The sequence below is a fragment of the Lytechinus variegatus genome, chromosome 4 (genome assembly GCF_018143015.1).
Source record: "Lytechinus variegatus isolate NC3 chromosome 4, Lvar_3.0, whole genome shotgun sequence".
NCBI classification, from domain to species: domain Eukaryota; kingdom Metazoa; phylum Echinodermata; class Echinoidea; order Temnopleuroida; family Toxopneustidae; genus Lytechinus; species Lytechinus variegatus.
The window spans coordinates 16,961,991-16,984,567 of NC_054743.1; the positions used below are offsets into that span (position 1 = coordinate 16,961,991).

A 22,577-nucleotide genomic window follows, 5' to 3' on the forward strand; every position below is an offset into this window, starting at 1 on the left:
AAAAAAGGTATGATAAGATGAAGACTTCTAACACTGGATGAATTTATCTGTCTAAAGAGAATGAAGAAAACACTGAATGGGAGATCTAGCTGAGATAGTTTGTCCTAGTTTTGATCGTATAGTTGACATATGACAAAACTAATGTCATCCGCATTACAATGTTACAGTTAGAAAAGAAGTAAACATTACAAGATGGAGCTCTGTTGAAAAAAAGATGTACACTGTGTCTGTCAGACAGACAACAATATTTTATGGAAAATATTGTGGTGAGGCAGTTCAGGTTCTCAACTCAAGACGATCAGAGCTACAGATGAAATTATGAAGACCACTGAGGAAACATCTACCTGTCCAAAGAAAAGAAAGTAACAAACAAATTTGGCAAGTCAGGTATCCTAGAGTGGAGGTTGAATGAAAACAGCGAGCAGATCCTGAACGGTGCGACAGATGGAAAATAGATAAACTGATGAGGAAGCGACCACTATGGATAAGCACTGCACTCACATCCTTCCGGCCGACCGGAAGGAAGGTAGAGCGTTAATGTTCCATGGAATACCGCACGAGCCGAACCTCTCATCCATGATTCATGCTGAATTTCCCCGAAAGTGAAACCTCTACTTCTGCTACAGTATTTTAGTAGTAAAACAATTGATATCATTGTTACTTTAAATAGACAATTCACTTTTACCCATTCACAATGTTTCACATTCCACAGAAAATAGCAAATTATTAAAAGCATATATTCCAACATACATTCTAACACACTTTGAAAATATAATTTCATTTGAAATGCAGGTGTACAAGCTATTTTTTATATTAACTAGACAAACAAGTTTGATCTAAATATGTAATGCTCCTGCTGAGATTTGTTTTCAAAGCATGAGTCAATAATTTGTCACTATTAAATGCCAAGTCCACTATAACAATTACAAGAAGCTAATTTGACTATGGTAAACAGAAATCAGACAAGCATAATGTACAGATGTAGCATGACAATTTCATCAGAATTGGACATACAAAATTAAAGTTACTGCATATCTAAGTTTTGCTCCATTAATCAAATTTTGAATAACCTATCAGAAATGTTCGGAACCAGTACTAGGGAAATTATTTATTATTCATGCAGAAATTGCATGTGTTCAATAAATTTGTGCAACAATATATATGAACTTTGCCCGCTAGCTAAGCGAATATATTAGATAGGCTATTGAATGGCCAGTGTTATGCTTGATATTTTTTCACTCTTTTCTTGCTGGAGTGAGCATGGCCTTTCAAATCACTTGGCTATACCACTCCACTGTTTTGATCTCAGTCTTACATGCAGTGCCTCCCCCCCCCCCCCTTTCTCATATGCTTTTCACACTGCACCTTTTTTCCTTAACCTCAGGAAATTGGTGGGGCTAAGGGGGGGTCTTAGTTAGCCCCACCAATTTCCCAGGGTTAAGCTTAGCCCACTTCGTTTTCAAACTACATTTTAGCAAAGAAGGCTAGCACGGTAAATAGTACGGCTGAGCAGATAGTATGGGGTGAAGAAAGACAGTGTGAATCGAAAAAAAGATAGTATGGGGTTAAAGGGGAAGTTCACCCTGACAAAAAGTTTATTGTAAAAATAGCAGAAAAATTAATAAAAAATATTACTGAAAGTTTGAGAAAAATTCATCAAATAATTAAAAAGTTATTAGAATTTCAATTGAGTTGTGACGTCATATGCGAGCAGCATTCATACATAGTGAATGGTAAAAAATCAAAGAAATGTCATTTTCTCAGAAAATAGAAAATGTTTTTCACTGTACCTTTTGTATATCAATAGACAAATCATTTCACACGCGATCATGAAAAGAAAACAAAATTAAGTAATCAGGAACCATAAAAAAAATTGAAATTCATGCATTTTGTATTACATAACACATGGGGCAGCTGCTCGTTTATGACATCACAGATCCAAAACTTTGAACGCTAATAACTTTCTTACTTTTTAACGGATTTTCCTCAAACCTTCACCAATATTTTTTACTAATTTTTCTTCTATTTTTACAACAAAGTTTTCTTCAGGGTGAATTTCCCCTTTATGGATAGTATGGGGTTAAGGAAATGCAGTGTGAAAATCATATCAGTCATCCACCCCTTCCCTAAACCAGTCAATGTGACATCTGCATTTATAGCATACAACATATTGGCAGGAAGCTAATTGTTATATCAAGTGCAAAATCACTTATTGTTCCAAACTTGGGAAACTGAACGTGATGTGTAAAGCACCTGGGCTGCTTGGTGTATATGGAGGGGACTTGATGTGTCATAATGATGAATTAAATCAAGACATCAAGCCATGAATTTATATTGAATTATGGATCCATTACCTTGCTTTTGCAAAACGTCTAGTTTAGGGGAGACCGGGGTTAGTTGGAAATGGGGTAAGTTGAAACATTGTAATTTTCTTTAACGCCTGTAAAATAAATTTATGCAATACTGCCCTCAATTTATTGCTATAAATAATACAACAGTGTTGAATTATCATAGCAATAAATTGAGGGCAGTATTGCATAAATTTATTTTACAGGCGTTAAAGAAATTACTATGTTTCAACTTACCCCATGTTCCAACTAACCCCGGTCTCCTACTGTAAATGCACATACATGTACTATATTTTTCAGACAACAGTATATTGTAACACAAATTAAGTACAATTCAATTTAATTCAATTCATTTAATTAATGATTTCATTAAAAACAAACATATATCAAAACAAAATAACATAGACAAAATATAATACAAATAATTATGACATTTATAGTAAGCAAAACGATAAAAAAAACAAGAATGAAAAATTACTTTACTCGAATAGAAATTAATTAGGAGTGGCAGAAAGGCTGAGCCTTATATAAAAGCCAAGCTCCAAAACAATCAAATCAAATACAGAAATTGCTTTTCATTACAAGAGATTTTTTTATAGAATTAACCTAAAGAGAAAAAAGAGATCTATGTATATGGAACAGTTGTTTACAATATATAATACAAAAAATAAAGGCTTAAAAAAGAAAAAAACAAGAATAAATTTCTCAGAAAAACAATCAAATGTGTCAACCCATCAGTTGACATCCTGTAGCCATTAACATAGCTTTTGATATCCACAGCAAAGGATATGCCTTTATATAGAATAGTTCTTTTTCTATCATCTAACAAAAGAGGGAGGCATTCAAGTTTTATACAACAGGAAGCATTGAATGCATTTTCTCTCTTTGATTAAAAGAGAGATCTTAAACTCTAAGCAAAATAAGATGAAATGAAACCAAAATCAAAGCCATATACTAACAAACCATAAGTATAGGACATATGAGAATTTCCTGTACATCACTGCTAGCACTAATGTAATGTAGAGGAAATTCTCAAATGTCCTAAACTCACTACAATATCATTGCAATGTAGGGCTGGAAATTTATTTTCAATAGAAGAAGAAGACTGAAGAGAAAAATTCCCTTTGCTGAAAGAAAATACACATACCAGGAACATCCTTATTGGACAGGGTGGCCTGGCAGGTACAAAATCCTGAATAAAGCGTTCAGTTTTCAAATGGGGTATTAATTGGTCACATATGTACATTTGTAATGACCATTACTAAGCAAAGTTGACTTCCTTTTGATTAGAGAAGAAGAAATCATGAAAGGTAAGACAAGGGAAATGTGCAAGCAAATTATCAACCAGATCCTGGATCCATAATTACAAATTTTTTACATTCCAAGTCCCTTTAAAAAGTTATTTTTAAAAATTCTAAAAAGGAATGAAAATTTTAGATAATTTCTCTTTCACTTTCACTTTCAATATGGTTCTCTATCTTCTAAACCAGAACTTAAACCATAGGCTATTCATTTACATGTAAAAGTGCATATGTACAATGTACTTGTACTATAAATTTATTTCTAACTGACACATGTATTTGTAGAGCATCAAAAAACCACTTGTACTGCAGCATAATTACCCTGGTATTAACCAACTGTTGCAGGAAGAGTTGCATTTAAACGCGCAAGTCAAAATAACAAACGCAAGTCCCGAATTCATGGGTGCTTCATCGGCTAAAATAAAGTTGCGCAAGATTTTTTAAGTTGCGTCTGATCGCAACTCTTTCTGCAACGGGCCCCTGAACAGCTATTATCCACTCTCAATAGCACATAATTTCGAGGAACAAATGATTCCAGCCAGGTCCCTGGTTTACCTCACATGAGGTGAGTGCAGCACAATGTGGCTCAATTTCTTGGGGATGAAATTAAGGCCTGGGGTACAACTGTCCCCAGGATTCTCTGATTCACAGGCACAAGTCGGAACAGAGGGGACACTTTCCAAATTTTATGAGGTGACAAAAACAATCCTGAAATGATGCAAATCTACAAGAATGTCATCCACTCTCAGCTGCTGTATATGTATATATATATATATTAACCACAAAGTTGGTGAATATCATACACTTACATGTACATGCACCAATTTTACTGTAGGTCCTAGTTAGTTAGAACAGACAATCAGAGCTCTACTAAACATATTAACTACTTTTTGGAGAGTAGTTATAGCTAGAAGTAGACCAAGGGTTCTATACAACATCAAAAACAACTTTGATGATTAACAATCTATTCAGTATTTCATTTTATTATTTTCTTTTCACAGACTAATCTCATCAAATAACTTTTGAATTGCATCATCGAATGCATGTACCTCGTCATACCTGTAACCTTGGTTGATCAAATGACTCCTTTATCACAATCAGCCGTATTCCATTATTCACATGACACTCATTCCAGAACAAACAAGCGCGCCCTTTAACCCTTTAGACGTGATTCCACTTAAATTGTATACCTTACACACTTTTAGCATTGACTTGACCAAGATGCCTTGAGCTTGGCTTTCAAAGGGTTAATAATTTAATTATAATGTAGTACCTTATTGCGGTTAACCTCTAAAGACAGGAAGTGTGACATCAACTGCATGTATTGGGGTGTCGATTACATAATACGAAAGAATACACCCCTTACATGAGGCAACGATCTACAAGTGTGGTAGAAGAATAGGATAATGATTCAATATAAATTTATTAGTAATTTTTAATGCAATTAAATTGGGGACTTCATTCACGATGGAGGATTCCCATCCATGAATGCATTGTACCAATAAGGCTGATTTTTAAGAGTTTTTTTGGGGGGGGGCCTCCAATATTTTTTTTTTAAAAGTTTGTTGGCTTTATATCCACAAGTATCCCAAATTCCTATTCATAATGACCCCTCCCCAACCATCAGAAAACATTCTACAAGCCATGTATAGTATCACACATGTATGTACTTGGGTATTATTTTCAATTATCATCAGCTATAAAGGAAACAAAAAAAATTAATACAAAATCAATAGATTGCCCCCTCCCCCTGAATAATTGCCAAACAATGTGTCACCCTTTCCATTGGACCCTGGTGGGTTGGAGTATTAGTTCAGGGCAATTTTTTTTCGGAGGTCCCTTTTATTTTAGCTCACCGACCCAATCTTGCTACATTAATATAGTTACATCCCGGACAGGAATTTGCTCTTTGTCCCTTTTCCAGGGCTGTTTAGGGCATTTTGGGGAAAATTTTACCCCAAGTACCAACAATATTTTTTTTTCCTTGGTGCAATTTGAGGAAAGCTTGTTTATGTATTACTCACCCCCCCCCCCCCCATTTCTAAATAATATTTTGAGAGGTGAACTGCAACCATATTGTGTCATTGTTTCTAGTAATAATGATAATAATAGCTATATCTATATAGCGCCTTTTGCCCGAGGATACAAAGCGCTGCTATTATTACCCTGGCTTTAGCTCGAGCTACCATCACCGGCGCTCAGTAGAACTACTCTTATGAAACTCATAATCAATAATTATGGAAAAATCACGTTTACTAGTAGCAAGTGTATCAGAAGCTGTAATTTCCAGTAGATTATCAGTCATCATGCAAAATGCTTGTACCGTAATTTGATACTCAACAGTTACCTTTAAAAGAGGAAAAGAGGGAATACATGGAGGAAGGAAGAACTCATCATGACAAGGGGAGCATTTCATGAAACTAATAGTCAATTATTTCCACTGACAACTGTTATAAGCTACTGAAATCCTTGCATCTGATTGGCTTAGAGCAAATTTATCTGTGAAAATGACTGACAAGAAGCTTCATGAAACACTCACTTGACCTGTGCCTGGAAATCACAGTCTGCACAGACAATGTTCAGTGTTATGTGATCTTTCCTTCTTTTGGAAAGGGCTTCAATCCATTATGATATAAGGAAATGGAAATTGCATGCAAGTTATCAAATGTACATGGTGCAATTTATTACATACTTAATTGAGCTAGACACTGAAAGACAAAGAAAAACAAAGACAATGTCTGAAAGCGTCAACTTACAAACAGCATTGAGTGTTGTTAGAGAAATTTGCCAGATGAAACAAAGGGAGGAGAATGTATAAAAACCCTACATTTTGTTAAAAAGAGTTCATTTCCATTCTTACCAGATTGCATAGTAAATTGATGGCGTCAAGCATGATTTCTTGGTGTCCAACTTTGTGTATGCCAAGATCTTCTAAATGCTGTGACGTGGTCATAAAGAGCAGACGGTCACCACTCACTCTCTTGGTCAATATATTGTTGATGTAAGGCTGCAGTACACTATCCAAACCTGTACAATGAATGGTGACAAGAGATAAATAAGAAATAAGTTACAATTTATAACTTTGATAAATATATCAATCTTTTTCATATATATTTCATACTGTGCAGGAAGGAAGAAAGAGAAAACACAAGAATACAAAGAAGAAAGTATTTTATAGAAAATGAGCAGGACACAAAAAAACAAACGGACAACATCAACAACAACAGTAGTTATAAGGAGTGGCACACTTGGGTGAAAAGGATATATGGGCCTACATGTGAAAGCACAAATGAAATCCCACAATCATATTTTTCCTTTTCTAGAAAGGAAATAAATTTTGTTCCATTTTCTTGGTGACCATGAACCTTACGGACTATTGCAGCACCTTATTTCCATATGCCAGTTTATATTTTGAGAAGTGGGTCAGAACCCTAAGCCCCCTTTACACAAAAAGGAATTTGAAAAAAAAACTTTCCAATCTGTTTATAATGGGGTTATCATTCTTGGTTCTACACGAAGGGCAATGTGGCTTTCACAAAGAAAAAAAGTCTCTCTGATTTATTCTGAAGACATACAAGATTAAAAATGCAGTTTCTGTGGTGTGTGAATGAACCAAATATGGAGAAGTATTCAACATGGTCATGCCACTAATCATCCTACCTCCCAATCACACTAATAACTTTTAAAGTGAGATACGTGATGATGAATCCAGGGAGAAGGATGAAATCTCAACGGAGAAGAACGATAAGATGGAATACCGTATGTGGATGAATCTCATGAAATGATTAGTAGCATTGCACTCATACAGCAAGTATTTGAGGGCAACCATCTATTTCTGTGAAAAAATATAATTTTCTGATCACATTATAGAGGCACAGCTTCCGAAATTCATGAGGTTAAAGGTTACCATTTGTTTTCTTACTTGAATAATATTATGTATGAATGCAAATCACCTTTAAATTACGGAACCAGAGGACCAACAGATTAAAGTCCTTTCCTAGGGAAGTGGTACTGAGCATTAAACCCAAGACAATGGTGCTCATGTCCCCTTTATTATTCTCAAGGGGGGGACAAGGGCGGTCGTTATAACTTACAAGTCTTACATTAAAATGATCATGAAAATTTATGCAGTATGATATTACAGTCTTATACAACTACATGTACATTTATTTTTTGAAGAACTGAATCAATGATTTGTTATGATTATTTGTACATCTCCAGTCTCAAAAGAAAAAAAATGTAACTTTTTTCATATGGGACAATATATTTGTCACTTGTCACAAGCAGGTCACATTCTTGTCACAAGTAAATCATATTCTCATTATTACTTTATTTAATAATAATAACCTTGCAAGTAGTGGATCTCCATAGTATAAAGTGTGGATGTCAATCAATTCTTCCTTCAAAAATTATTCTGAAGTCCTTCAACCTTGTATTGATAGCACCATAGTGTTTATCATGTCGATTAATCTATCGATCAATCTAAAATTATCTATAAAGTCAATAAAACCTCATTTGTGAACATACATGTAGTAGGCCTAATTCACAGAGGAACCACTGGTATAGCGTGAATGGACAAACTCCAAGTCCATGTGCTCACTGCAATACTAGGCCCAATACAACAATTCACCTGAGGCTAGAACCCCCCCCCCCCCCCACTGTTTCTTTACATATTTACACTGCAAAAACTCTGGTGTTGATATTTAACACCATCCCAGAATCTATATATGTCCACACCAGAGAAGAATTGAATCAACACCAGTTTGGAATCGAACCAATGCTGTTTTAATACTAATTGGTGTTGTATAAACACCTATCTGGTGTTAGACCAAAAAGAAACTGGTGTTGTTTAACACTTCTCTGGTGTGGACATATATATATTCCAGGCTGGTGTTAAATGAACACCAGAGTTTTTGCAGTGTACACGTATCCCTCTTTCCTTTCTCTTCCCTTTCAAAGTGCCAATCCCCCCCCCTCTCTCTGTTTGTCTGTCCCCCACCCCCTCCCCCCCCAAAAAAAATATATATCACAGGTACTGGTTTGTACCCAAATCATTTCAAGGTGGACCAACAGGATAACTCAATGTGACATGCCAGACATCTGAACATGCCCATCTCACTCATTTGACAGATCAGCTATGATAAAAAAAAAACAGTGAACAGACAGACTACCCCTCACAAACTTCCTAAATATAGTCCAAACCACTCATAAAACTCGGTGACATATGTTCAGGAGAATGGAGATGCTGACATAAATGGCTGGAAAATCACCTCAAAAAATCCTGTGGACTCTTCGTGTGACGTTAATTTGAATCACCTTTCTGAGAAACCATGCATTGTTTAATGCCAAATTACATCCTGCATTTTTTATTACAAATTTGTTTTCTAAACAATAAACTAGAGCCAATATATATACATATGCATTGAAAACTTTGAAAATTGTCACAAATTTTGGAAAGAAAACCATGATGTGATTATGGTGTTTCCACACATAATACACTATTTAATACCCATGTATATTTAAAGAGCAACCAAATATTTTTTTATATTTCATACATGAAAATTTAATAGATTCAATCATTTTAGTCACATTGTGAGAATTCGATACATTACTAGAATAATATTAGTCTTTTTACTGCTGCTCTGTTCAAAACTGAACATATCACATGAAAAAAGAGAGAATTTCATTCGAACATTTAAAAACACTCCTGTTTTCCAAAAGAGCAAGTTTCCATCGTATTTCCTAAAACAAAATTCAAAGTATGTTCTCGAAGAGGCTTAGTATCAAGACTAATTCTCCACCACATGAATCTATAGAGAGAGATGACAGTCTCCCTTATATCTTGGCTCTCTTGGGTGTTTGACCAGACAAGCCGCAATCTGTTAATCACCTAAACCCGGGACCCTATGCCTAAACCAAGAGGTTTATGGACCTGGGCCAAAAAACATGCATGACCACAAAAAAAACGTGTTTCAAGGTGTGTTTTTTTAAGTTTTGGATGCGGGCTGCATGTGCATTAGAATAAGGGTATCATAAACACCAATTTTTTTTAAAGGTGGTTTTGAAAGACTGGTCAGTAGTCAATCTCAGGGTCAAACATATTTAGGGTAGGCCTATGTTTTGTTCCAAAGCCATTTTTTAAGACTAGCATGTTTAGGGTTGTCCCCCCCCCCGGGCTTTTCCCTCCTCGTTTCTAAAGAGTGTTCGGGTTCTTCCCAATGTACAAAATTAGTTAAGGGGTCATATTCTGGCGACAACATGTTTAGGGGCCAAAATATGTATAAAATGAAGCCTGCTAAAAACTTGTTTAAGGGAATATTTTGCACACAGAGAAAAAATTGTTTAGGGGGTGTTTGGAAATAATTTGGTCATGCATTTGTACAGCAATACATTTGACTGCTCCCCCCCCCCCTCATTTGGGCCTATAAACCTCCAGAGACGAAAATCTTCCTTTAAGGTCAAGTCCACCTCAGAAAAATGTTGATTTGAATCAATAGAGAAAAATCAGACAAACACAATGCTGAAAATTTCATCAAAATCGGATGTAAAATAAGAAAGTTATGACATTTCAAAGTTTCGCTTATTTTTAACAAAAAAATTGTTATATGAACAAGCCAGTTACATCCAAATGAGAGAGTCGATGATGTCACTCACTCACTATTTCTTTTGTTTTTATTGTTTAAATTATACAATATTTCAATTTTTACAAATTTGATGATTAGGACCTCCTTGCCTGAAGCACAAAATGTTATAACAATAATGGAATTCCACGTGTTCAGAGAGGAATGAAATTTCATTTCACATGACAATGATGAGAAAATCAAAATATTTCATATAATAAAATACAAAAGAAATAGTGAGTGAGTGATGTCATCAGTTCCCTCATTTGCATACCGACCGAGATATGCATATAACTGTTTTGTGAAATGAAGCGAAACTTTAAAATGTCATAACTTTCTTATTTTACATCCGATTCTGATGAAATTTTCAGTGTTATGGTTGTTGAATTTCTCTCTTATTCAAATCAAGTTTTTGTTGGGGTGGACTTGTCCTTTAAGGTATCTTGGCTCTCCTGGGTGTTTGACCTATGAAGAAACAAGCCAATATCACTCATCTAAACCAAGAAGTTCATGAATCAAGACTAATTCTCAAGCACAAGAGCCTACAGACCTCTCCACAGATGACAATCTTCCTTTACAGATATCTTGGCTCTCCTGGGTGTTTGACCCATGAAGAAACAAGTCAATATTACTCATCTAAACCAAGAAGTTCATGAATCAAGACTAATTCTTTAGCACAAGAGCCTACAGACCTCTCCAGAGATGACAATATCCCTTTAAGATATCTTGGCTCTCCTGGGTGTTTGACCTATGAAGAAACAAGTCAATATTACTCATCTAAACCAAGAAGTTCATGAATCAAGACTAATTCTCAAGCACAAGAGCCTACAGACCTCTCCACAGATGACAATCTCCCTTTAAAGGAGAATGAAACCATTGGAACAAGATAGCTTGTGTGAAAACAGAAAAATCACAGAAACAGATCAACAAAAGTTGAGAAAATTCGGACAAATAATGAGAAAGTTATGAGCATTTGAATATTGCGATCACTAATGCTATGGAGATAGCAAATTGGCAATGCGACAAAGATGTGTGATGTCACTTGTGAACAACTCTCCCCATTACTTTAGTATATATTTCAGTTGAATTGCCTCTTTTATCACATCTTTCCACAGATCATGTGTTCTTTCTACATGAGGGCAAGTAATACATATTTTTTAAGAATACATCATGGATAAAGAGTTTGTATCATCATAAGAAAAAGCAAAAAGAGACATTTTGAGGGTATTTTATAGTCCACTAAAGGGAAAGTTGTTCATCAGTGACATCACACATCCTTGTCGCATTGCCAATGGGAGGATCTCCATAGCATTAGTGATTGCAATATTCAAATGCTCATAACTTTCTCATTATTTGTCTGATTTTTCTCAAACTTTCTTTATTCTTATTCTATGATTTTTCTGTTTCTACACAAGCCTATTTGTTCCAAAGGTTTCATTCCCCTTTAAGATATCTTGGCCCTCCTGGGTGATTGACATATGAAGAAACAAGCCAATATCACTCATCTAAACCAAGAAGTTTATGAATCAAGACTAATTCTCAAGCACAAGAGCCTACAGACCTCTCCACAGATGACAATCTCCCTTTAAGATATCTTGGCTCTCCTGGGTGTTTGACCCATGAAGAAACAAGCCAAACTCTATCAATCCTTGCACTACTGTTCATCTAAACCAAGAGGTTTATTAAGCGAGACTAATTCTTCAGCACAAGAGCCTACAGACCTCTCTAAAGAAGACAATCTCCCTTTAAGATATCCTGGATCTCCTGGGTGTTTGACCTATGATGAGAAAAGCCAATATCAATCTAAACCAAGAAGTTTATGAATCAAGACTAATTCTCAAGCACAAGAGCCTACAGCCCTCTCCAAAGATGACAATCTTCCTTTAAGATATCTTGGCTCTCCTGGGTGTTTGACCTATGAAGAGAAAAGCCAAACTTTATCAATACTTGCACTGTTATTCATCTAAACCAAGAGGTTCATTAAGCGAGACTAATTCTCAAGCACAAGAGCCTATAGACCTCTCCAAAGACGACAATCTCCCTTTAAGATATCTTGGCCCTCCTGGGTGTTTGACCTATGAAGAGACAAGCCAAACTCTATCAATCCTTGCACTACTATTCATCTAAACCAAGAGGTTTATTAAGCGAGACTAATTCTTCAGCACAAGAGCCTATAGACCTCTCTAAAGAAGACAATCTCCCTTTAAGATATCCTGGATCTCCTGGGTGTTTGACCTATGATGAGAAAAGCCAATATCAATCTAAACCAAGAAGTTTATGAATCAAGACTAATTCTCAAGCACAAGAGCCTACAGCCCTCTCCAAAGATGACAATCTTCCTTTAAGATATCTTGGCTCTCCTGGGTGTTTGACCTATGAAGAGACAAGCCAAACTCTATCAATCCTTGCACTATTAATCACTAGATGACACGTGAAGGTAGGTAAAGTCGTCATTATCATCACTGCCATGCAACAACATGCCTCGGCGATGGTGGCGGTGCTTCGCGCGGAACAGGCAAGTATTACAATCTATGGGGCAGAGACATGATCGAGCGGTGATTACCTCCAATGCTGTGTTCATACTTTCCTCTATCTGAATCTTGTATGTAGTATGAGCTGAATGGAGACAACATAACCCTTTATTCTAATTAATGCTCTGTTAATGTTATTTTGTCATCATGGACCGTTTATTTTTTACACATATGTATGCTCTAAAGTTTCCTCAATTTTGCCTCTCTCATTCTCTATAATTTTATAATAATAATATAGGTATGTCTACCCAGGGTAGCCACTTCAGTTTCGAAAACTGTTCTACCAGCGGGCCCTGCTATTATTATTTCTCTCTAACATCCAATCAGTGTATCCAAGCATGACTTTAACACACAATGTAAAAAATAAAAAAGTGGTTCCTACATGTTGTGAAGTAGGCATTGATTATTAAAAGAAAAGTGTAAATTATGTACAGTACATAGTGAGCATTAACTATTTAAATGTAAGGTTACAGTCTTTAAGTAGATTTGATGCAAGTTTAAGAAAGAAAGCATTTATTAAATTCAAGTACAACAAAATGTTAAGTTTGGAGTAAACTAATACTGGGGATGGGTAAATATTTGGAATGAAGTACAAAGAAAGAGTTAACAGGTTTGAGGGAAGTAATTGTGAAAACAGATTTACAGTAATAAAAATAATAATGATTACATTGCAATTGTTGTAGTTACTATATAGGTAGCATTTTATATTCCTTCCGTGTACCGATAATTACATACAAGGGTCAAGTGCAGCACAATGTGGATGAAAACCCTTGCTGACGAAAATTAACGCCATTGCTGGGGCTCAAACCCATAACCCTCTGATAAAACGGCAAGCGTCAGAACCACAAGGCCACAACTCTTCCACTCTTAAAATGGATTAACCCAGAGTACATACAGGTATGAACAAGACAGCGCAATAAAGGAGACTGTATGTAACTGTAATCACGGCTAAATGTCACAAGCTAACGAGATGCAACAAATATTCTGTACTAAAGGTTATTTAATGGATACAGAAACCTGCATTTGTGAATGTGATGGAGAAAATTATTTAAGATCAGTGCATGCTATTAATATTTCATATCTTGGACAACTAAAATAATATGAAGTATACATTTTATTTATTACATTATCAGATAACCCACATTTTATAATCAACAGGCTCTATATAATGTACTGAAAATGTTTAACGCCATTTGTCATTGATTAACAGATGGTCATAATTGGAGAGCACATTTTTTAAATGTAGAGTTTTTAGAAAATGAGCAGATATCAAATGGAGTGGAGTAGGAAAAAGGTAAGAGTTTCTATTTGGAAGCCACATCCTCACGAAAAAAACATCAGGATGGTTAATGCATTGCTGATCATCACGTTGGGGTTTTTTTTCAAATGCCCCATTTACACAAGAAGGAAATCTACACAAAGTTTTGATGTGTATATAAAGGAATCTACAAACAATGATTCGCGTAAACTTTACAGCAAACTGTCAACAAAAAACATCAGGAAAACCATAAAAACTTCTGAATAATTCCTGGGGTTGCTGTTCACACCCACTGTGCCCATGATATACCCAAGATTATTCCCATTTTAATTTTGCATCATATACATAATATCAATGGGTGATTTCAAGTACGGTGTTGACCGTTTGGTGTTGGAGTTAGGTCAATTTTTACACGATTATAACACTAAAGTTTCTTAACATAAAATGAAGATGGTCCTGAAAAGTAAGTCTCTAGTTGCTGAGGTGTTAATAATGTGTACTGGATCACTTTTGCAAACTCTGAATAAGTTTTGGAGCCAGGGAAGCAATCCAAATTTCAACACCAACACCAAGGCCAACACCGGACTTGAAATCACCCATTGAAATAAAACAAGGTCAGTGTCACTTTGGTATTGGAAACATTTTCAGCAATGAAAATATAACTGATATTAGAATTATTTTCAAAGATTAATGTGTTACGTTTTTATATCACATTATATTCTAGCATTTCATTTCCAATGTTGTGATATGGTAAAAGGACTTGTAGAAGATTAATGTGTTACGTTTTTATATCACATTATATTCTAGCATTTCATTTCCAATGTTGTGATATGGTAAAAGGACTTGTAGAAGACAAATTTATTGGACAGACTGAGTGTCTCCATGCTGAAATGACATAAAGTCAAATGAAGTGAAGTACATAAAATGCAAATGATATTTTTTGCTCACCTAAAACTGTGAAGAAAATCTGGATTTAAATAAAGACGGTCTGAGTGTACCTCATGTACATGTAATCTAATTTGTCTCCATGTTCTGTCTCTAATGAATTATTGAAAGAATATACCGTAAAAACTGACAACTCATTCAACCTGGTGCAGGATTAAATCAACAGTTGGCTCGGCAAATCACATTTATATAGAGGATACCTGGGACCATGGTAATTTATTCACTTGCATTATTAAAGCTAACCATATCCTGTAAGGTATCAGTACATGTAAAAATTTCCCAGATTTTTATCATTCCGATGAATATCATATATTTAATATTGTATAAGGTTTGACTATCTTTAATAAGCAAAAATGTGGAAAATGTAGGGGTTCTTATAGAAGTATAAACGTCATGGATTTTAATGGCATATTTTCATTTTATATAGATCTAGGTCTAGTGAAATAAAGTCAAGCATCTTTTCTATAATGTCAATACTCCCATAAGGCCCTCTCCAATTCATTACAAGCGGTGCTCCTGCAGCCAACAAAGTTTGAATACAACAGTGGTCTGCAAACTTCAAGTGTGTGTTGATTGGATTATTAATAAAACATAATCCTATTATGACTCAAGTCCACCTTGAATCTATCTCTTCCAAGGTTTGTAGCTGTGTCCAAAGTTGGTTATGACAAGGAACTCTAATACCCCTTTTATAAACCCAATTATGCGGATAATAGCCACATAAATTGGTCGTAAAATCGGAGGAGGACCAGGGTTATCCGCAATATTTCGATGCTGCTATTATCCGAATAATAGCAGCATCGGGACCAGATTTTGACTTTATGAACGCATTTCCAAAGTAATGCGGACAATTGCCATGGTGCGGTCACAAGGTCACCCTTTTCCAACGCAACCCCATCAGAGGGGGCGTGTGCAGTTGCCATGACAATTATCTGCCTTTTTCTGGTCGGGAGCTCGTAAAAAAAAGTGTGGATTATTTTCGTAGTTTTTTAACGCAATTTTTATTGAATTATCCGCATAACTCTTAGTCGGATAATTGGAGGATGGGTTTATGAAAGGGGTATAACACCGACTAACTCTTCAATTACGCTCATCAAGACCTATAGAGGGGGTCTATTAGTGCATTTTTAGTCATGTTCTATGAGAAACAGTATTGATAGGACCATATTCTTTACATTGGAGCAAAATTGGAGTTTTCAATCAAATAAATTGGCATGTCTCTATTATATTGGCTAATTTGGAAATCTTAAGAGTTAATTGTAAACTCAGATTATGATCGCAAAATGAATCAAAACACAATAAATTTTGGAAAGTACAGGTTACCAACTAGTGGGTATTTTCTTTCACGGATTATACGAGTACATAAATGTATCATACACATGTGTGTACTCATACAATCACTGAAAGAAAATACCCTTGTACATGTATGTATAATCTGCTTTATACTGGCTAAAATGTGCCTGGTATTTCATGATCGGAGTAGATCAGAGAAGATATCTTGATACCAGGTATTTTAAGTTTTTGAGTGGGTCTGGAAACATCTTATGAAAACTACACTTACATTACAGTAATGAAAACATCCCTCTATTAAAACACATGTCGTGTATGTATGTGCTGCTTTCACATTTTTCTTATCATAATGGATCACAAAAATACATTACATCCTTTCATCCTAAATAAATTCAGATATGTTCAATTATGAGCCCACACACAAAGCTATCCCAACGTGTATGAAAATCTCTGTAGTAGTCTTCCATTAATGACAGAAAAAAATGCTCTTGTGGACAATATTTCAGTAACTGTATGCCCAAGTCCACCTAGAATATACTTAACTTTAGAATTGGTTTTAACTTTATATGACTGAAGAATGAAAGGATATTTTAAACAAACTGATCACTTTATGAGCTGTAATGTATATAGTGTGTATAATCATAATTACTTGACTGTAAACTAGAAAAGTCCTTTTAGTAATGTTAAAATACTTTTTATATTTTGTTTATTTCTTGTTGCTTTCAGGATCAAATTTCCTAACTTTTAATTTTCTAGCCAATGTCTGGAAGGGAAGACCTAAACTACTGTCCTGATTATACATGTAGGTCCATGTAATGAATGACTGACCATAAATAGATGGCATGCAGGTAGGGAATTGTTAAGTCACTCTCATCTATTTATTATCATAACAATCTTTGGCTTACCATACACTATAGTAGCGACATTGAGTCATCCTAATTGGTGAGAAAATTTGTTGAGTCGGCCCCTCCCACTGAGTAACAGGTGACACGCTTACCATACCTCATGCAAGGCCATATCCTGGTTCAACACAAAGGTTGACCATGACTATATCAAAGTCATTATGGACAAGGATTTTATTTTGCAGTATGATGTCATTCTAATGGTACTGTAGTTCATATTATTAACATTGAGAAAATAATATAATAATGGCTCTAAAGTGGTTTACTTCCCTTTTTTCGTATTCATCAGATATTCACATTGACATTGCTGCACAATAATGATCAAAATTTACCAAAGTACGGTGAGTGTATATTTCTGCAATGGCAATGATTAAAGGTAAATGCTAGTTTTGGTAACGATATCAAAATGAGTTCGTACAGAATCCAATGAAATGACCATCAAAGTGTCTGTTTTTATAAATAAAACGTATGTGCCAAAGGATTCTGGAAGAAATTGAGTAATTGCTGAGAAATCAGCAAATAAGCACAGGATTCAGGTAGAGCGTCGGGCCCGACATTCAAAGCAATAATTATACACTGTCCCACGTGCGCTTATCTGTGTTGGGGATCTTCAGTCTGAACATTTTTCAGCGTAGATTTCAAGATTTCACAAAGTTCAGTTTATGTAACTGTACCAGATCTAGATCCTCGATGATATACTGACAATTAAGCCTTGTTTTACAGACTTTCTCATAAAATCAGTGTTTACTGCAACTACTGGAATTTCTCTTTAATATCAAGATCATGCGTCTATTATAAAGGCTGCATTTTCTATTTTATAATTTGAATGTGGTTTCTAAATTGACCCTGTCCAGGAAGACAAGTTTACTATCCTAGGGGGAATTCAATGTTGATTTCCAAATTTAAACAGCAACATGAATCATGATTCAATATGCAATTACACAACACAACACAAACACGATTAACAACTCCATAATAGTGTAAAAAATTATGAGCTGGAATATGTCAATTGTCTTCAAATCCATCTCTCACAAAAAACTAACATCAGCATAGCTTCCACTGTGCAAGCACATTTCAAAAACTCAATCATATTCAGTGTTACATTTCATTGCATTCCAAATGCTAAAGCTAATAAAATCTATGATAATCGAGTTTCAAAATTCATCCTTTTTTCAGCATTTAAATTTTCCTACGAATCTACATCTGAAAGATGTTTACTTTGAACAGGAATGGGTGACACTGAACACACCCTTTGTTTTTAGGCATCTCTTAATTGCATTTTGAATTATGATTCATGTTGCTGTTTAAATGTGAAAATCGATATTGAATACACCCTACAAGGTACGTAGTCTCCCTTTCTACCTTTTAAAGGTTTCAGAATACACAAAGAAATAGACCATAAAAATCATGACTTTGACAAGATTTATTTTCAATAATAAAAAAATAATAAAAGGCTCTACATTCATATCTTCAGAAGATAAAGAATTAGAATCGTTGAAACAGGAATTTCCTGTTTCCTTTACTCATTCCAACATAAGAATTAATGTTATGGTTGAATTTACTTTACATAATGATCTATAAAGCTTAAAGGTATGTTCACGTACATGAGCTATGACCAAAAATTATTTCTAAATATCAAGGAATGTAATATTGTTCTATATATTGTTTATATAGGGTATAAAACTACCCAATGGACTTAGGGTCACTTGGTCATGTACATTTGAAACTTCTAAGATAAATTCCAGTTTTGGTAACGATCTCAAAATGACTTTTCACAGAATCTAATATAATGACTACCCAAGTGTCTGTTTGTATGAATAAAAAATATGTGCCAAATGATTCTGGGTGAAATTGTGTAATTGCTGAGATATAAGCAAAATAAGCGCGGATTCGGTCACTTCCGTCGGGTCTTTATTCCAGCAATAATTATACACTGTCCCACGTGCGCTTATCTGTGTTGGGGGATCTTCAGTCTGAACATTTTTCAGCGTAGATTTCAAGATTTCACAAAGTTCAGTTTATGTAACTGTACAAGATCTAGATCCTCGATGATATTCTGACAATTAAACCTGGTTTTACAGACTTTCTCATGAAATCAGTGTTTACTGCAACTACATGTACTGGCGTTTCTCTTTAAATGAAGGACATACATGTAGCAATAAATGAGGTGAACAAATCATTTCCAAAATGCATTTTACTAATTTCAAATACACATGTACATGATAGCATGAATATGAACAGCAGAGCAGCTTGATTTCTTGTCTACATGCAGATGTTTATAGACATGGCCAGGAGTGTCTCTAATATGAAAAATGATACTAAAGCACGCAGAGCCCCAAATTAATTTATTTCAAGCAATTACATAAAAATTTATGGGAAATTTTAAATGTCAATCTCTGACTGTCATTTCTATACATTTTATCCTCAATCAATCTTCATCTAAACAGAATTCAAAGGTCATCACTTGACTTATTAATCTCTTTTAATCTCCTGCAAAGTATCATATTAAAAGATGCTGTAGCATTCAAGAGGTTAATGTTTGCTATGATTGTAATCTCTGTCATCATTGAAATAAAGCCAAGAGAGTACAAGTCTTGATCAGTTACTTCCATGGCAGTAATATCTCGAGATCCAATAATGTCACATGATGCCTGTATTACGCATGCATGTAATCAATCAAGTGTGTTTTATGGAACCGCAGCAGACATGTGTGTAATTTATTACATTTTTATACACAATTAATGATACCAAAGATCCATTATGAAACTGGAGGAATGGCAATATCAAAGTATACAACAGGTTCATTCACTCAAACCTGATACAAATGCATCTTTACAAGGGTTGAGAATTCAATATAAACTCAAAACTAAACACTATTTGGGGGTGGCACCAATCCAGAATTGCCTCACTCCACCCGGGTGTGCTAACCAGGTAATGTACCTGGCAGGTGCTGTGTTAATAGTGATTGCTGGGCCTTCTGGTGGAACCATGATGCTGCTATGAAGTTGTAGCCCAATTCACAATAAAATGTTGGAAAGTCTGACCTCTGTTTTTCAGCAGGAATTCTGCAAACATCTTTTTATCACTAGTATTTTCTCAAATTTCATCATACACAAAACAAAAGAATAGATCTGTAATGCATGAAAGACACTTAAGCAGAATTCTTGCACAAAAACACGGAACAGACTTTTGTACCTAGATGCCTAATCAAGAGGATCAAACCTTGATTATTATACTACAAAAAATAATCACTCAATTATGATTTTACATCAACTCCAAATTCAGATTCATACTATAAGTCCACAATTCATACATTCAACTGCTCAAAATGATGCTTTAAGACATGTATGTTTAATGCGCAAATCACAAATGTCTTAAATTCTGAGGATCATTTAATATTTTCTTTCTGCAAAAGTTCCTTAGATTGATATTTGATAGATCTGCTTAAATAATCACAATGCACATGATGCAAACTGCATTACTGCAACAAACTAGTTTCTTTCAAAAAGGGGGAATTTCCCCTAAAAATTCATGAGCGGCTATTGATCATAATCACATTACTCCCCAGACAGTTAATCCAGGGGCTAGATTTAGTAGAAAAGATATAACATTTATTTACTTTGGGAAGTCTTTGAACATAAAGTTTCAACAAAATCTTGAAGAGGGAATGTTGGCACATCTAAATCAGAACTTTAGATTACCTTAATTTTTGTAAACTTGTACATGCCATATTTAAATGACGATTAAAATTTTTACTCACATTGCCAAATAGCATAAAAAATACTATAGTATCTCTGTCTTTGGAAAATGTAAATATTGAGCATCGGTTTCTAGCTCCTATTTCCTAAATTTATCAAGTCAAAGCAAAGCAAAATTCTTTTCAAATTCACCAAACACCATGAAAATTATTGCGATTCTTATACAGTTTACAATATCGGGGTTTCAACAAGATTTATTCGAAAGGGAAGAGCTTTAATAGCAATTGTTAGATTTACATACGGTAGCCTTCAAATCAAATGCATTATGCATTATGGTAAAGGAAGATATGTATCAGATATCTATGCTGTACACCACAGGAAATAATTTTTTCTTGATGGCTTGTAAAATGCAAATGTATTTTTCAAGACTAGTCTTGCCTTTCAATATTTTGTGTTTTCAACCTTTTTTCCCACAATGGGGCAGTCCCTTTCTATAAGGGTAAAAAAATATATACATGTACCTACGCATTCTTTAATATAGAAAATAGAAACATAAATCCATCCCTTTTTGTGCCTTAATTATTTATTTTCAAGGACATTTTGGAGGAAAATGTAATTGAACATCAAGTCACATTCACATCTCTCATGCTGTGTGAATATTTACAATGTTACTATAAACATGCAATGATTTTGAGATTCTACTATAAAAGGCACTAGTCAATTTCACCATGGATATAGACCTAAGTATATTCCTTGATCATTAAGAAAAATTTTATTCAAAGGAATATCTCTTTCTATCATCATCAACATCAAAATCACATTTAACTGGTCTGGTAACAGGATATCACATTACAAATGTTCATCTACACCATCTCTTGTAATTTCACCCTTTTTTTCTCTCTTCAGACATCCAGGCACGTAGGGAATGAACTCCAAATGAAGTCACTCGTTCCCTCGAGTGCTAAACATAAAAATTTTCATCTTCATTGTTCTCTTTCTCCCTGGCTAGAAAGTAATGAGATATGGAATAAAACTCAAGGAATTTCAACGCTCCACTTCTCACCTCCCTCAAGGCACCAAACAATTTAATTTCTGCTCATCGCTTTGATATCCTCCATTCAATGGCCATGTTCTCACTTCTTCAATTTTTCACAAATCAAACATTGTATAAGAATTGATGTTGTATAGCAAATATTATACAAATACAAGCTATATGTGTGCTGAATCATTTTGGATTTGTTACAAGTGTATTATTTAAATGTGTTTATTCTTGGTTTACAACAATTCCAATGCTCAACAAAAGTTATGCTAGAATTGTATAACTCAAAAAGGTAATGTAGAATCTGTCAAGACAATCATCTACATTTCTCATCATTGGTGGTCATGTAGAGCCCGTTTGCAATACAAAAAGATTTTATCTAATAACTAATAGTTGGCAACTAAAATTATGCATGTATAGCAGTAAATGGCATGAAATCCCAACAAAATATTTAGTCATGTCACTTTTACTGTCCAAAGAAATCCCTACAGCTTATAATTGGATTTTATCCTGGTTTCACAACAGAAAATTTGCTTGGTAAGAGACGACTGCTCTATCAAAATAATTGAGTTTTTAGCCTTCATATCTCTTGCAGATAAAGACAAACATTAAATAATACATTGTAGCTGTAAAAGATGCCTAGCA

General features: G+C 34.8%; 1 protein-coding gene across 1 annotated transcript in view; it reads right to left on the bottom strand.

Moving 5' to 3' along the window:
- LOC121413506 (CNK3/IPCEF1 fusion protein-like) overlaps positions 1-6,694 on the bottom strand; it is a 37,793-nt gene extending 31,099 nt beyond the window's left edge. Inside the window, 1 exon segment of the mRNA XM_041606331.1 lies at positions 6,510-6,694. Within this exon segment, the coding sequence (XP_041462265.1) occupies positions 6,510-6,602 (93 nt within the window). The 5' untranslated portion in view covers positions 6,603-6,694.
- Positions 6,695-22,577: the final 15,883 nt, after the last annotated feature.